Consider the following 16,449-nt stretch of genomic DNA (forward strand, 5'->3'; position numbering starts at 1 on the left):
AGAATTCTCCCTCTAATGTTGCAGCACAACATGTTTTTTCATTGCTAGAATGCTATGAATGCTTGTTTCTTTAAATTATTTATTTATTTAGGCTGGTGAGTCCTGAATTTCAGCAGGAAATTATGAATATGAAGACAAAAGAGTTTCTGAATCATGTGCACTGGTTTCAACATTTTAGAAGGTAATATCGCAGAAGTTGGCTTGTAACTTCAGAGGTAAGCAGTAGTGCTCTTCTTTGTCTTGCGATCTAGCTGACCTTTCAGCCAATCTGACACCTTTTGGAAACACAGATAGCTTCACTAAACACGCCACTCTGAAAATTGACTTACAAAAGTTTTTCAGAGATACCTAGAGTCTGCATGCAGTGGTGTATATGTAGGCCTTATTCCACACACTACGTTTTAGAAACATAAAAATGCATCACTAGCACATTAATTGCGTGTTTGCATTGGTACTCTTTGTAAGAGCATGTAATTTTAGAAGCAATGACATGTACAAATTATACTGTGATGTGATTTGAAATTGGTTAAAGAATTTTTCTCCAAAATTTCTTGACTTAATAAAGTGAAGCCTGGCTAAATTTCAGTGTCCAAATGTAATTTCTAAGGCTATTTTGTATTAGACAATTGCATATTTTCAAGATGTTTTTATTTTTCATCCTCATGTTTCAAGTATATTTTCTTTCTAATAACATTTCAGTACCAGGCTTTTAGTGAATAAATAAAATGAGTGAACGGTTTAGTGTACTGTGTGAAAATAGAGCAATGAGAGACCTTGATTACAGCCTTTGGCAAAATCAGAGTGAATAGCTCCTGCAATTTACAATCGGGGACTATATGAATAACTTTGGAAACACACGTTATTATTCTTTGATGTTTATAACAACACAAGCAGAGGCATTCTCGATGAACGCTCCACGCTATATTTACAATGGCAGCAGTTTTCATTTTTGAGGAGAGGAGATGCAAAGATCACCCATCACATCAGACAGCTCTTTACCATTTGGTGGACAGGTACTGGATCTGTGATTTCAGTCATCAGATGATTATTGTTTAGACATGCTGATGAGAAGAAGGCATGACTGCGGGTTTCTGAGTCAACCGTGTGATTATGAATAATGAAAAAAGTCTAATGAACTCTCGGCTTTCTGTGTTTAAAAGTGGCATAATTTTACATCACTCATCTGAAATCAGCATAGTATCAACATCCAGGAACAGTGTGTGTTTTCCATCTGTTGCATCTCTTGTCGGACATCGGTTGATGATGAAATTATTCAGTGGATGCAGGCAGACATGACGAACAAGGAAGAACTGATGAGAGATATAGTTGATAACAGTTCCTTGGTGAATTTGCCACTTTTTAAAAATAGCTGCACAAATAAAGTAGAAGTGCTGAGATCTGTGTAGCTCATTCTGAGAAAGCTGAGTGTGCAGCAACAAGTATGTATTCAGTACAAGTATCTCAAGCAAGGCTCTCTATTAAATATATTTTTAGTTTTCGTTAAGGCTATTGAGAAAATGCTGATACTATTGCGAATAACTTATAAAACAGATGTTTCACTTGCTGGGCCCACGTCCTTATTTTATGTTTGACAGCAATTGGTAGATAAAGGTTAAGATAAAGATAAAGGCTTGGACATGAATTGAGCTGATGTTTGGGGAAGGCCTTGAAGCTGACTGGCAGTGGCTCCCGGGCCGATCCTCATGTATTAAATAGAAGTGAAGAAGTTAAAGAATTAAAAAGGGCAGGGAGGGTGGGGCACGTAAACGAGAACGAACAGCTTGTAGAATTGGGGGAACATATATAGATGAGAACTGGAAGGAGCGTGTTTGGAGGTGTGGGCCTGCTCCTGAAATTCAAATACTTTATCTCCAAATGTTTAACAACACATTGTGAAAAACAGATCCAGTGGTTTTAAAGCAGCTACTTGTCTCAAATTATATAATTAAATTAAAAAACTTGTGATCCTGACTTTGAGAATTTAATAGATGTTGGCAGTTGACTAGCAATGCTGAAACTTGTCCTTGCTTGAAGTCATCTTCATGTAAGTGTTTGGAAAGACATATTTTTAGCATTTGCAAAATGCTCCATCGTATGGCATTTCTTGTAAAGATTGAACAGTATGCCTCTGTGTTTAGTATGAAGACTTTAATGTTACTGGCTCAGTTTAAACTAAAGAATTAGACGTGATGATACATATTTGCATAAGTACAAGTTTTCCATCACCTCATAGCTCAATATCCAACTCAGGCACAAAAGCAATATTAATTAATATCAATATTAACCTAACAGGCGATTTGTGTGTCGTCTCATATATGGTTCATATAGTTGTTGTTGCTAAAAACGTTGCTGTTTACTGACATTAGCACCAAATGTTTAGAGTCCATTCAATTTCACAGTGTTCCTCTTCAGAACATTTGTGGTGGATGTCCCAGTTTGTTAAATGTCAGCTAACTTTGTTTATTAGGTTGCTCCACTGCATGCTGGCCAACTTCTGCATCACATTGTCAGACCAACATGTGGTTAAGTTGGTGCTTGACACTCTCAGTAGAGGACTGCAGGTTTGATAGTTTGCCCCCCTTGGTGCATATGACACAGACTTATTTACTGCTGATGAACATCTGAGGAACTGCACTACTGTACACACACACACACACACACACACACACACACACACACACACACACACACACACACACACACACACACACCGGTAGATAAAGAGCCAAAAGAGATGACAGAAAGAGATGAAAAAGCAAGATGAGGGAAAGAAGGAGGCATAGTCAGAAAGAAAGACGGAGCCAGGGTGATTCTTTGCCAGCAGTCTATTAGTTAATCCCTGTGTTTATCCAGTCGAGTGCAGTATCTTACCTGATGATGGCAGTGATAAAACATACGGTTTTATTTCTAAGCAACTACCTGACCAAACACAGCCGGGCCAAGGACATGGCGCTGCACGGCTCTACAAGCCTGTGAAAGAGTTGCAAGGCTTTCTCCATCGAGCCTTTCTCCACTAAAAGAAAAACGCAAGAAGATGTAATAGTCGATCTTTAAATCTCAGAAGTCAAATATATAGGTGGATGGAAGATACCATCTCATGTCAGGAAGTATAAGAAAGGCCTAATACAAGGGCATGAACCAAGCTTGAAGTGTAATATTCAATTCAATCGATCTACAAAGTATGTAACTTTTAATCCTGAGCTGATAGATTTAAGGGTCACATGTTCTAATATGACTCAAATAATATGTAGGAAATAAACCCTAGAAGACTTCTCAGTGATCTGTTTTGTCTTCTTTAAATGTTGCTGAACTGAACAGCCTCCAAACAATGATAGACTCTATATACAGAACTAAAGAGCACGGACTCCGGTTGCAAATAACACCACTAGTCCAAGAATGCCCTGCTAATTTCCGGGATATTTTGGCTTTACTTCTGTACAGTGGGAGGCTGCATCGTGATGCATCGTCCATCTTTATATACAGTCTGTGGGGACGACACACTCCAGCTGCATCTGCGTGCGTCATTTAATGCCAGTAACGTCAGTGACATAAAGACCTACGAGGCAATGGAGATAAACTGCTCAGCATGTGCCAGTTCACAGAGAAAATTTGATAAACCTCCCACAGTGGGCACAGCAGATGCTTTGACTGAGGAGATTTTATATTACACACACACACATCCATCTATACACATATGCAGTTTTTTTTTATCACCTCATTTTTTATTTGACAGAAATACTTCTAATATAAGACTTTTATATAATAATCATATCATATTCATATTATTTCTTTAGACATAGAGAGCTGCACCAATGTCATACAACAGAAGGAAGCTATTATTAGCATAAAATGATTGTTTATGGAAAGAGAATTGGCAAAGCCGTGCGGGTAGAGGTGTTATTTAGTTTTTGCTTTCTGTATTGATTTGACTTAGCGCACAAGTTTAGAAACAGATTTAGAGATGTCTCAACAAATTCACGACATCAATCCAAACTTTTTGTGCAAAAGGGAATTAAAGGTAACTGCACAGTTCAGATCTGCGACATCTAAATTTGGTATGTCTGAGCATCCCTCTTCACCGGTTTACCAGTGGATTAACGTGCCACATCGCCACATCTAGAAGCCATGTTACTGCAGCAAAGAGAGACAGACAGAAAGACTTCAGAGACGGGCGCAGAGAGCAAGAAAGAGCCGGACAGAAGCCAATTTTCCATGATGTGGGATGCACTGAAGATGGGTGACTGGTGCGAGAATACTCGGAAAGCTTTCAGTGCGTGCGTGCGTATGTGTGTTTTCGTTAACTAGACACAGACTGACACATTGTTGAAGAAAGCCAACAGCTAACGGGGTTCATAAAAAATACTGGCTTATACACACACACACACACACACAGAGACACACACACACACAATACACGAGATTCCTATCAGCACCCATTTCAGCATTTAAACCACTCCAAAACTCCCGTTCACAATGCTGTGAAGCAGATGTCAGAGGCAGACAGTGAACCAGAGACCAAAGGAGAGTTCAAAAAGGAGAGAACGGTAGACAAGTTTATGTGACAAAACTGTATCCTGCATTGAAAATCATATATATATATTTATTTATTTTAAACTATTTGTTTCTCTTGAACACACAGCCTCATAAACAAGAGTGATGTCCCTACACTGACAGAGTGGGAAAGGGAAGGGGTTCAGCTTCTGTGTTTGATTTCCCTTGGACTTCGACTCAAAAGACTTCCGCAGGCACAAGCATTCTCCACTGCAACCACTGAACATCCAGGGTATGGACATTGAGGCTGTGGACAGCTACAGGTACCTTGGTGTTCATCTGAACAACAGACTGGACTGGACTCATAACTCAGACGCCCTCTACAGGAAAGGGCAGAGCAGGCTGTACCTGCTGCGGAGACTCAGGTCGTTTGGGGTGGAGGGCCCACTCCTGAAGACCTTCTATGACTCTGTGGTGGCTTCTGCTATCTTTTATGGTGTGGTCTGCTGGGGCGGCAGCATCTCTGCTGGGGACAGGAAGAGACTGAACAGGGTGATCCGAAGGGCCAGCTCTGTTCTAGGATGCCCTCTGGACCCAGTGGAGGTGGTGAGTGACAGGAGAACGGCGGCTAAGCTGTCATCCCTGTTGGACAACGTCTCCCACCCCATGCAGCAGACTGTGACAGCACTGAGCAGCTCCTTCAGTGGGAGACTGCGGCACCCACGGTGTGGGACGGAGAGATTTCGCAGGTCTTTCCTCCCCACTGCTGTCAGACTCCACAACAAAGACTTTAACTGAACAAACACACACATCCACACATGTGCAATAACACTAAGTGCAATAATCTTTTCTGGCATCGTTGTATTTTTACTCAGTTGTATATAGCATTCGTATTCTATTTTTATCTTATTGTATATTTTTATTCTATTTTATTCTACTGTATATAGTATATTATTTTATTCTATTCTGTACAGCTGTGAACTGTATTTATTCTTATTGTATTCTAATTTTTGCGTCATAACTTTTGAACTAAATTAAAAATAGTACCCACAGGCTTTAGAATAGAAGTCACTGCAGGAATCAACAGTTACCCATATCAGTTTGTGCTAATCAGCACAAAAACAGCTACAACAGGTAAAATGGAAATACAGTGAAATTTAGACACAGATCAAAAAAGTTGCTTGAGTTAACTGAAGTAGATCATGCTTTTGTGTATGTGCTTCTTTTGTTTCTATGTTTGTTTTTATTGCATCTCTGTGCCACATCTCTCTCTGCAGTGGGAAACTCTGGAGGTGGCAGTAAGCTGCTCACCCAATCAGACATTTGCAATCATTCTTGTGATTTTTCTGTTGCCTTTTCATATTTATTTATTTATTTTTTTACCTTTGATTTAGTAGGCAGAATGCCCTGTTTGAGTGGGTTGAGTCTTGCCCTGTCCGTAGAACAGGCTTATGTGGAAATGTGAAGAAAAATGCACTGAATGAAAATCCATCCATTCGCTACCGCTTCTCCTTTTCAGGGTCGCGGGGGGCGCTGGAGCCTATCCCAGCTGTCATAGGGCGAGAGGCGGGGTACACCCTGGACAGGTCGCCAGTCTGTCGCAGGGCCAACACACAGGGACAGACAACCATTCGCACTCACATTCATTCACACATTCACACCTAGTGGCAATTTGGATTTTCCAATTAACCTATCCCCACAAGCTGCATGTCTTTGGACGGTGGGAGGAAGCCGGAGTACCCGGAGGGAACCCACGCAAACACGGGGAGAACATGCAAACTCCACACAGAAAGACCCCGGCCTGATGTTGGAATTGAACTCAGGACCTTCTTGCTGTGCGGCAACAGTGCTAACCACCCTGCCACCGTGCTGCCCTAACCACCGTGCCACCGTGCTGCCTGAATGAAAATCTAATAGTATATTTTTCTCCATCAGTCTTAATCCATTTAAAACTGTTTTTTAAATACTGTAGCAGTGCAAAGCTATAACAGTAAAGTAAACAAATGTGTATAAAGTACAGAAGTGTAGCCATGTTAAAGCCAAGTTAGAGTCTGAAATATTTATACTTTTAAGGTACTTACTGGAGAATTTTATTTATATAATGTGTCAGGATACTAAGTGAGAAAGTTTGAGCCTCTGGCAAGGCTCAGTTCAACTCAGGGGCCTAATACCTAAGGTCCTCGAGCATGAGATACATTTTCATCAGTGCATATGTTAACTGAAAACTACGTCTTAAATCTGTATTCACCTTCAAAATACTGTATTTCTTGTAGTATATCACAAAACCTCTTTATGAAGAAGATGAGTTTGGTTTTAAAGGCTTAGAAATTAACAGCTCAGATGACTGACTGATAATTGAACAGTTTACTTGCATGATGAGCAAATTAAAAAGAACACAGAACAAATAAAATCAAAGCATGAAACATGCCAAAAATTGTTTGCAAAAGCACTGCTGCTCTGGAACTTTGGAACGGTGAATAAGGGAATTATTAGAGAAGTAAATCTGGGCTGTTGAATTGCTTTGGTGGAGTCAGCTCATTAGGTCAACAGATGGCCGACTGGTTCCCTTAGCACAGACATAGTGAAAACCGAACTGGAGAAGCTGACTCAGCGCAACTTATGTCAGTACAAGTGTGAGAGTTTGTACTTTATGTACACACTGCTTATAGCTTTTTGAGTTGAGTGAGTGTGCTTATGCATGCATATTTGCTATCATTTTTACACTCGGTCCAAGCACATATCCAGTGTGTCAAACACATGTATCAGACCACACAGCTCCATCTGTTCTGCTGTCTAGGCTGCAGGTTTTGAACATTAGGCGTTTTGAGTATGGGTTTCTGTTTACTTTTTTTTGTCTTCAGTGTCTGTGAAGGTTGATGTAAAAGCTCAAGAATGATGATGTGCCTTTGTGAAAACACCTAAAAAGATGTCTGCTGTCACACATTTATATAAGCGTAAGGTTCGTTATGAGGAGGCTAAACAAAAAGAATCATAACAGATAAAGAACATTTTGCTACTAAATGTCTTCATCTTTCCTGTCGTTTCTACGGTATATTTTACTGATGAGTTGAACAGTTTACTGCGATATCTCAAATTTCTGAGATTTTGCTTTCTACTTTTGCTGCTGCTTGTGATTCACTAGAGATGTGCTCCAGTTAATGCCAGTAAAATTCAATTCCTGGGTTTTTTTACTCTTTTTTTGATTAGAAATTCTTAGAGGCACCACACAAATTCTTGAACCAAAATAAAAACAGAGCAAAATGATGGGTAGATACTGCACCATTGCATGGTTTCTTATGAACCACCTCCTATGATAATTACATTTTCATCCTCATTAATATGACTACACCTTTTATTTCACGTGCTAGAACAGATATCATGATGATGATAAGTAGTCAGTGCCATGGCTGAGCATTGTAGTGTATCAATTCTCTCAACACTCTCAAAAGCAGATTCAGAAAGTCGGGGTTTTATACATTAAACCAGGGGTCACCAACACGGTGCCCGCGGGCACCAGGTCGCCCGCAAGGACCACATGAGTCGCCCGCGGGCCTGTTCTAAAAATAGCTCACCATAACAACTTACCAGTAAGCTGCATCTATTTTTATTTTTTCTTGCTATTTTTTTTTAATCACAATTGCATTGGCGTTAATTTGTTAGAGATAATATATAAAAAAAATGTTTATTATTAAATATTAGATCATGATCTAATATTTAGTGCTAGCTGGTCTCCACGGAAACAGTTGCCGTGAAGACCAGCAAAGGCAAAGGTGAGGAGATGAGGAAAACATGGCGGAAAAAAGGAAGAAAACATATAATTTTCACAGTGAATGGGAGGAAGAGTTCTTTTTTACCACTGTGAAAGATTCATGCGTGTGTCTCATTTGCGGGGCAACTGTGGCAACGGCAAAGCGGCACAACGTGGAGAGACATTTCCGAACGTGTCACACAAGCTACCATGCTAACTACCCAAAGGGCAGCACACTGCGAGCGGAAAAGGCCCGCGAATTAAAGGCAGGTTTGAGCAAACAGCAGTCTTTTTTCACGAGACCGGTGAAAAACTCTCAAAAAGCAACCGAAGCCTCATTTAGAGCTACACATTTCATGATTAAGAAAAAGAAGGCATTTTTAGACGGGGAGTATTTCAAAGAAGCAATGATGATAATTGCAAAAACTGTGCTTAAAGATGAGAAATATGGAAACGATGTAATCTCCACTCTCTCTGATGTCCAGCTGGGGGCAACTACAATTGTTAGAAGAGTGTCGGCTATGTCCGGGAACTTGGCCGATCAGTTGGATCAGGATCTGGCAAAGTGCAGTTGGTTTAGCATCCAGTGTGACGAGTCCGTCGACAGCAGCAGTACAGCACAGCTGATGGTCTTTATCCGGATGGTATTTGATGGTTTCTCCACAAAAGAAGAACTTCTGACACTACTGCCGCTAAAGACAACAACGAAGGGAGTTGACATCTATAACGCGGTGAAGGAGTTTTTCGCGAAGAAAAAGGTACCGTTGGAAAAGCTGGTATCAGTGACTACCGACGGGGCTCCTGCTATGATCGGCCGACATACGGGATTCATCGCTCACTGTAAAGGTGACACAGAGTTCCCAAACTTCATGCATTACCACTGCATCATTCACCAGCAGGCGTTATGCGCAAAGGTGATCGGCTTCGAGCACGTCATGACTCCCGTCGTGAAGATCATAAACAGCATCCGCTCCAGAGCTAAACAGCACAGAACATTCAAGGTGCTATTGGAGGAGCTGTCAGCTGAATATGGTGACCTGCTACTACATACGGAAATCCGATGGCTCAGCAGGGGACGGATTTTGCTTCGTTTTTTGTCACTTTTGGGTGAAATCAAGGAGTTCATGCAATCCAAAGGGGAAGACACATCTCTGCTGGAGGACACTGAGTGGACACTTGACCTTGCGTTTTTAACAGACATTACTGGGAAACTGAACCATTTGAACTGTGAGCTGCAAGGCAAAGGTAAGACTGTTGCTGACATGATAAGTGCTTTAAATGGATTTAAAGCCCAGATGAACATTTTCTCTGTGCATTTACAGAGAAAAAAGGTGCTGCACTTTCCCTCTGTGCAGATGGTGCTGAAAGACAATGCTTCTGCATCTGAGACTTTTGACAAAGTTGCAGAAAAGTACACTCAAGTCATAAACCGACTTGGTCAAGAGTTTGAGAACAGGTTTTGTGACCTTGATCAGCTTGAGCCATGTGTCTCATTTGTTTCCAATCCTTTCATGAATGTGGACACAACATGCATTGCTGAGCAACTAAGTTCAATGTTCAGCTTGGATGCTGGACAGGTGGAAATCGAAATTGTAACATTGCAAAATGATGTCCACCTCAAAGCCTATCTGGGTGCACCAAACTTTTGGTGCCTTGTTGACACAGAAAAGTACAGTGGTGTGTGCACAGCAGCTATGAAGGTTGCCAGCCTGTTTGGTTCAACCTATCTTTGTGAATCAGCCTTTTCTGACATGAACTTCATCAAGAACAAACACAGAACACGCCTCTCCGATGCACATCTGCAAGACTCACTCAGAGTTGCAGTGTCAAGTTATACCCCAGATTACAACACACTGGTGAACAGCATGCAATGCCAGGTTTCCCACTAACAGACAAAGAAAGCCATATTAGATGTTCTCAGTGGCAACATTACAGTGTCATGTCAAAGTTGAATTTAATTATTGAAAAACAAATGTGTTTGTAACATGTGACAATTTGCTTTAAAATGCTGCCAATTTGGTGAAAAGTTCTGTAAAATTTGAAAGTTGATTTTTTGTATGTTACATACATACAAAAATAATGTATGTAACAGTGCATGATTTGTTAAAATTTGTTAGTGGTAAGTGAAAATGTTGTAGAAGTGATCACTTCAAAATGTAAATACTTGCAGAGATATATGGAAATAAAGCGTTGCATATTGATATTTATGTTTCCTACCTTGTTTCCTAATTGCATTCTTTATAATTATGGTGAAAAATAATTAACATAATTAGTGTCCGTACATAGATGAATATCATTAATTATTAATGATAACACATAATTAAGTTAAACTGAGGAAATTTGTTATTTGAGAAGTGTGTGTCAAACTGGTAGCCCTTCACATTAATCGGTACCCAAGAAGTAGCTCTCACTTTCAAAAAGGTTGGTGACCCCTGCATTAAACCTATAGAACGATGGTAAATAAAGGCCTATTTTATTCTAACTTCTAGTGCAAGATTTATTAAACTTTACCAACAGATTATTAGCTGTTTCATAACTTGCTCAAGCTTAAGGCTCATGTTATGTGTCACTATTTTGATTGCAACACCTTAAATAACAAACAAATACCTGCCCATGGTACAGTAGTGGTTGATCTGATTGTGCTGCTGGCAAATTCATAAACGTAACCACAATGAGAAAAGTTAAAAAAGTGGTGTTAGATGTTGTTTATATAAATAGATAGATAAATCTGAGATTAAGGAACCATGTAAACCATGGATTCTCTAAAAAATAAGAATTCCACTGCACTGATTAGCACTGTTTACATGTGCTGTGGTTTAGTTACATATGTCTATAACTTGCACCTGACAAAAATGCATAAATTGAGATGCTGGAAAAACGTCTGATTTTGTATCCTGGACTAATTTTGCATGACTTGAAATCACATGGCTGCAAGTATGTTCATAATGTAGACAACGTTAAACTTTTTGTGTATTCTCTAAATACAATAAAATTTATGTTACAAGCTAATGTGTCAGTGTAATAGTGTAATACTGATGCAGTAAATCTCACAATTTGGAGATGTCAGAAATGTGCAACATTTGCTAAAACATCATGAAATAAAAATTAGATGTTTTATAAGGTATTATATGTGAATAACTGATACAAATTGGTCATTTTAACCCATTGGTAGGTGGTTGCTAGGCAACATGATTAAGTTGTGATATCTGATATAGGTAAGAATCTTCAGGGACCAATCTTTCAGTGCCAATTTCAGTGTCTCAACTCCTGTTTTTGTGGGAGTTTGTGGGCAAACAAACAGATTTGACATAACACGGTAATATTATCATTGTGATACATGGCCACATTACAATAATAGTAATAGTAATCCATCTTGTCATTGTGTCACACAGTCTTGCTGACATTCAAGTCAAGGTAAGTGGTGGAAGGGCGAGAGCAGATATAGACCTGGTCCAATTTGCATTTTCACACTTGTTTCCTTTTGTACTGGAGGCCCAGGTTTATAGTTAAACATAAGCCATTTATACATAAGGCTTTAGTTTTACTGGAGAAACTTCAAAATGTATTATTTTGATGAACAGAAATAAAAATGCTCAACATAAATTTCTCATTTCACAAAAATGTATGTGAATGTTTCAAGCACAAATAATACCCGACAACGTCAGCAAACCTTTCAATATGAATACAGGCATTAATATTTTATTATGCCAATGCGGAAATCTGTGTGTTTTACAGATGACTTAAAGTGAAAAGTATTATTGAGACATGGGTATAAAAGAGAAGATAAAAAGGGCTTTTTAAAGAAGGAGAGAGTCAAAAAGGAACATGTGAGCAAGCAAGTGAGACTACAAAGGAACAAAAGCCAAAAAAAAAGGCAGAAGGCTATTTCCCCTATTTCCAGTCTGGATGAAATGGGACGTAGCCAGCCTACAGGCAAGTAAAAAAAAACAATCAGCTATAACTCCTGTTATTGTCTTCTCTCTCTCTCTCCTTTTCAAACAAACCATTTGGGACTAGTTTTACTACTTTTGTCCCCATATTCAGCGAAGAAAACACGTGGGGTGTTACGTTAAATCTAGTATCATATCATACTGTATTTAAACTTGTCATTTTTTTACATCTTGATAAATAGAGCCAACTTTTATAGATCACCACTTTTGGATTAAAACAAATCAACACTTTCCACTACTGCAGTAAAGTTGAGAAAGTTTTGCACGCAGTGATCCCGTTTTTGTCCCAGATTCATTTTTATGATTCATTTCATAAATGCTACTGTTTTACTGGTAACAACATACAAATCCTTTAACGCTATATAAAACTATACTCTTTAATTTGCAATATTTCTGTGCCTACACACGGCACATTTATGCAAAGCCAAACACATTCCCCATTAAAAATTAACAACTAAATACTAATGACAACAGCTAAAAATGAATAAAGATGTGCAGATCTGCTTATTAGTAATACACCATTTACTTACTGGTTAATGGAAAAGTCAATCAACAGAGAATAAAACAGCAACATTTGGCTGTTTTCCAGCAGTTAATACACGAAAACTTAAGGTAAAAAAAATCAATAGATTAATTAGCCATGAAATACAGGGAGTGCAGAATTATTAGGCAAGTTGTATTTTTGAGGAATAATTTTATTATTGAACAACAACCATGTTCTCAATGAACCCAAAAAACTCATTAATATCAAAGCTGAATGTTCTTGGAAGTAGTTTTTAGTTTGTTTTTAGTTTTAGCTATTTTAGAGGGATATCTGTGTGTGCAGGTGACTATTACTGTGCATAATTATTAGGCAACTTAACAAAAAACAAATATTTACCCATTTCAATTATTTATTTTTACCAGTGACACCAATATAACATCTCCACATTCACAAATATACATTTCTGACATTCAAAAACAAAACAAAAACCAATCAGCGACCAATATAGCCACCTTTCTTTGCAAGGACACTCAAAAGCCTGCCATCCATGGATTCTGTCAGTGTTTTGATCTGTTCACCATCAACATTGCGTGCAGCAGCAACCACAGCCTCCCAGACACTGTTCAGAGAGGTGTACTGTTTTCCCTCCTTGTAAATCTCACATTTGATGATGGACCACAGGTTCTCAATGGGGTTCAGATCAGGTGAACAAGGTGGCCATGTCATTAGTTTTTCTTCTTTTATATCCTTTCTTGCCAGCCACGCTGTGGAGTACTTGGACGCGTGTGATGGAGCATTGTCCTGCATGAAAATCATGTTTTTCTTGAAGGATGCAGACTTCTTCCTGTACCACTGCTTGAAGAAGGTGTCTTCCAGAAACTGGCAGTAGGACTGGGAGTTGAGCTTGACTCCATCCTCAACCCGAAAAGGCCCCACAAGCTCATCTTTGATGATACCAGCCCAAACCAGTACTCCACCTCCACCTTGCTGGCGTCTGAGTCGGACTGGAGCTCTCTGCCCTTTACCAATCCAGCCACGGGCCCATCCATCTGGCCCATCAAGACTCACTCTCATTTCATCAGTCCATAAAACCTTAGAAAAACCAGTCTTGAGATATTTCTTGGCCCAGTCTTGACGTTTCAGCTTGTGTGTCTTGTTCAGTGGTGGTCGTCTTTCAGCCTTTCTTACCTTGGCCATGTCTCTGAGTATTGCACACCTTGTGCTTTTGGGCACTCCAGTGATGTTGCAGCTCTGAAATATGGCCAAACTGGTGGCAAGTGGCATCTTGGCAGCTGCACGCTTGACTTTTCTCAGTTCATGGGCAGTTATTTTGCGCCTTGGTTTTTCCACACGCTTCTTGCGACCCTGTTGACTATTTTGAATGAAACGCTTGATTGTTCGATGATCACGCTTCAGAAGCTTTGCAATTTTGAGACTGCTGCATCCCTCTGCAAGATATCTCACTATTTTTGACTTTTCTGAGCCTGTCAAGTCCTTCTTTTGACCCATTTTGCCAAAGGAAAGGAAGTTGCCTAATAATTATGCACACCTGATATAGGGTGTTGATGTCATTAGTAGAGATGGCACGATACCACTTTTTTATGTCCGATACCGATACCGATATCATAAATTTGGATATCTGCCGATACCGATATGAATCCGATATAGTGTTTTTTAATCAACAAAACTGTTTTTTAAATATCTTGCTGCATTTTGTATAAGTTCATACTCAAGTTTAAAACAACAACTACACTAAAGCTATTCTGTTATACCTGTATGCAAAAAAAAATATTTCATAGTTCAGCAATACTGATCAATCTAATAAACTTAAACCTACACCATCCTCCCTATTCTGGTATTTTAAAGAGTACTTAGCATAAATATTAAGCAACCTAACTAATAGGGTTCCAACTCCCAGCAACAACAAAAATAAATAAATAAAAAATAGGGAACCACCCCTCACGCTCCACCTCATGATGCTTAATCGACGTAATCAACCTTAATTTGATGCAGTGTGGAAAAAAAATGCACAGAAATCAATTCTTTTTCAAGAAATATTAAATAGATTCAACATCTTTCTTCAACAAAATTGCAGACTGCACAGATGGTACCTTCCCAAAGGAAAAAGTACTATAGCTTACTAGGGTATATATTAGACTTAACAGTTACTATATGCAGTAATGGACTTCTATTCATTTTACATCAAATTAAAACTTTGGGTGTCAGATAATTATTTATTAAAAGCTAGACATTTTAAATGAGAATAAGAAAGAAAAGTATGTCTTTGTGCCCCCTTTTCCCTGTTAATGCCCTATCGGCCCCCCTGGCTAAACTCAGCTACGTAGAAAAAGATCCTCGAGTAGAAAGTAATATTAAATACATTCTAACAACAGCTGATCAAGCTTAAACGTGCTGCTGTTGTTCAGCCGCTGGTTTCCTCTTTCTGGTGCAAAGTGGGCCAAAAGCAAACAAGAGACACGGACTCGTGACAGAAAAGCCGATCAGCTGATCGTTAAGCAGTTTCATGATTGAAGTAGCAGCCGGAGAGCGAGAGGCAGTCGCTCGTTAAGCTTAACGCAGGAATGCTTTACATTCAGAGATGGACTTACACACTTGCTTTACTTCTCTCGGGGATAACTTTGTCGGAGATGAAATGCCGGGTTGCTAGCGAAGCTCCACATGCTATCCAGACCACCGACAGGTCCCGCATGCCACAGCCGCTCTATCACGTGATGCATACTGCTCCGACGTGCTAACGTTCTGAGGTGAGTTACAGCGTGTTGCAAGTTTTGTGAGGTGCTTTCGTGATATTTAATGGATTGGATTACATTTTTTTTATTTTTCTCCGATATCCGATCCAGTAATTTAGGTCAGTATCGGACCGATACCGATACGTAATATCGGATCGGTCCATCTCTAGTCATTAGACCACACCCCTTCTCATTGCAGAGATGCACATCACCTAATATGATTAATTGGTAGTAGGCTTTCGAGCCTATACAGCTTGGAGTAAGACAACATGCATGAAGAGGATGATGTGGACAAAATTCTCATTTGCCTAATAATTCTGCACTCCCTGTATTAACAATGGAATAGCAACTTGCCAAGTAAAGATTTTTAAGCTATTTTTGAAAGAAATTGCGTCAGTCAACAGTGTCTGGTGTATCTATTGGATCATTCTTGGCTGCAGTACTGGGTTCTTCCCATTTTTCCTTTGGGATCTCTAAAAAAAGAAGCATTTAAGTCTTTTAATGTGCACGGGTAATTTATAACGTGTGACGTTATGTATTTCCTTTCTTTGTTTTTTTTTTTTTTGCATTTAAAATGGAAAGTCTATGGAAATCAAAAGAAATAAAACCAGTGAAATGAGTCCTAACATTTTAACTTTTATCTATTACACAAGAGTGCTATCTTATACCTCTCACAGAGAAAGTGAAATGGAAGAACTAATGAGGGGGAGGGAATGAAATACTGCCTACCATTAGTGACATGAGTATTAGATAAGAGGGATGAAGTGTAAAAACCTCGGTTTCCTGTGCATACTTGACTGTCTTTGGGCTCCATATATCTGTGTTGCTAGTAAAATACAGGCTGGCAGGTTGTGCTGACTGCGGGACTCTGATTTGTACAGGGTCACTGCAAGAGGCACTACGAGGTAAAATACAACATTTTTACAAGTTGGCTTGAAACTTGCTCCAGTACTGCAGCGGAAGAGTGTGGAAAGCATGTGTACATGCAGACGCACATGTTAAGGCAGTGGCTCCCAAACATTTTCT

The 16,449-nt window shown here is 39.4% G+C and overlaps 2 protein-coding genes across 6 annotated transcripts in view; one reads left to right on the forward strand and one right to left on the reverse strand.

Moving 5' to 3' along the window:
• kcnq5a (potassium voltage-gated channel, KQT-like subfamily, member 5a) overlaps window positions 1-16,449 on the reverse strand; it is a 127,675-nt gene that overhangs the window by 39,397 nt on the left and 71,829 nt on the right. The window lies entirely within an intron of this gene.
• On the forward strand, window positions 7,977-10,371 carry LOC308387865 (general transcription factor II-I repeat domain-containing protein 2B-like). The gene is made up of 2 exons (XM_080868201.1): window positions 7,977-8,078; window positions 8,725-10,371. Exon 2 carries the CDS (start codon window positions 8,761-8,763, stop codon window positions 10,126-10,128), a length of 1,368 nt encoding a protein of 455 aa, XP_080724327.1. The 5' UTR covers window positions 7,977-8,078; window positions 8,725-8,760; the 3' UTR covers window positions 10,129-10,371.

This window comes from Rhamphochromis sp. 'chilingali', assembly GCF_963969265.1.
Source record: "Rhamphochromis sp. 'chilingali' genome assembly, chromosome: 20".
NCBI classification, from domain to species: Eukaryota; Metazoa; Chordata; class Actinopteri; order Cichliformes; family Cichlidae; genus Rhamphochromis; species Rhamphochromis sp. 'chilingali'.

Bases quoted from the DNA above. Each gene is read 5' to 3' on its own strand.
- LOC308387865 (XM_080868201.1), top strand. From the start codon at position 8,761: ATGTCCGGGAACTTGGCCGATCAGTTGGATCAGGATCTGGCAAAGTGC.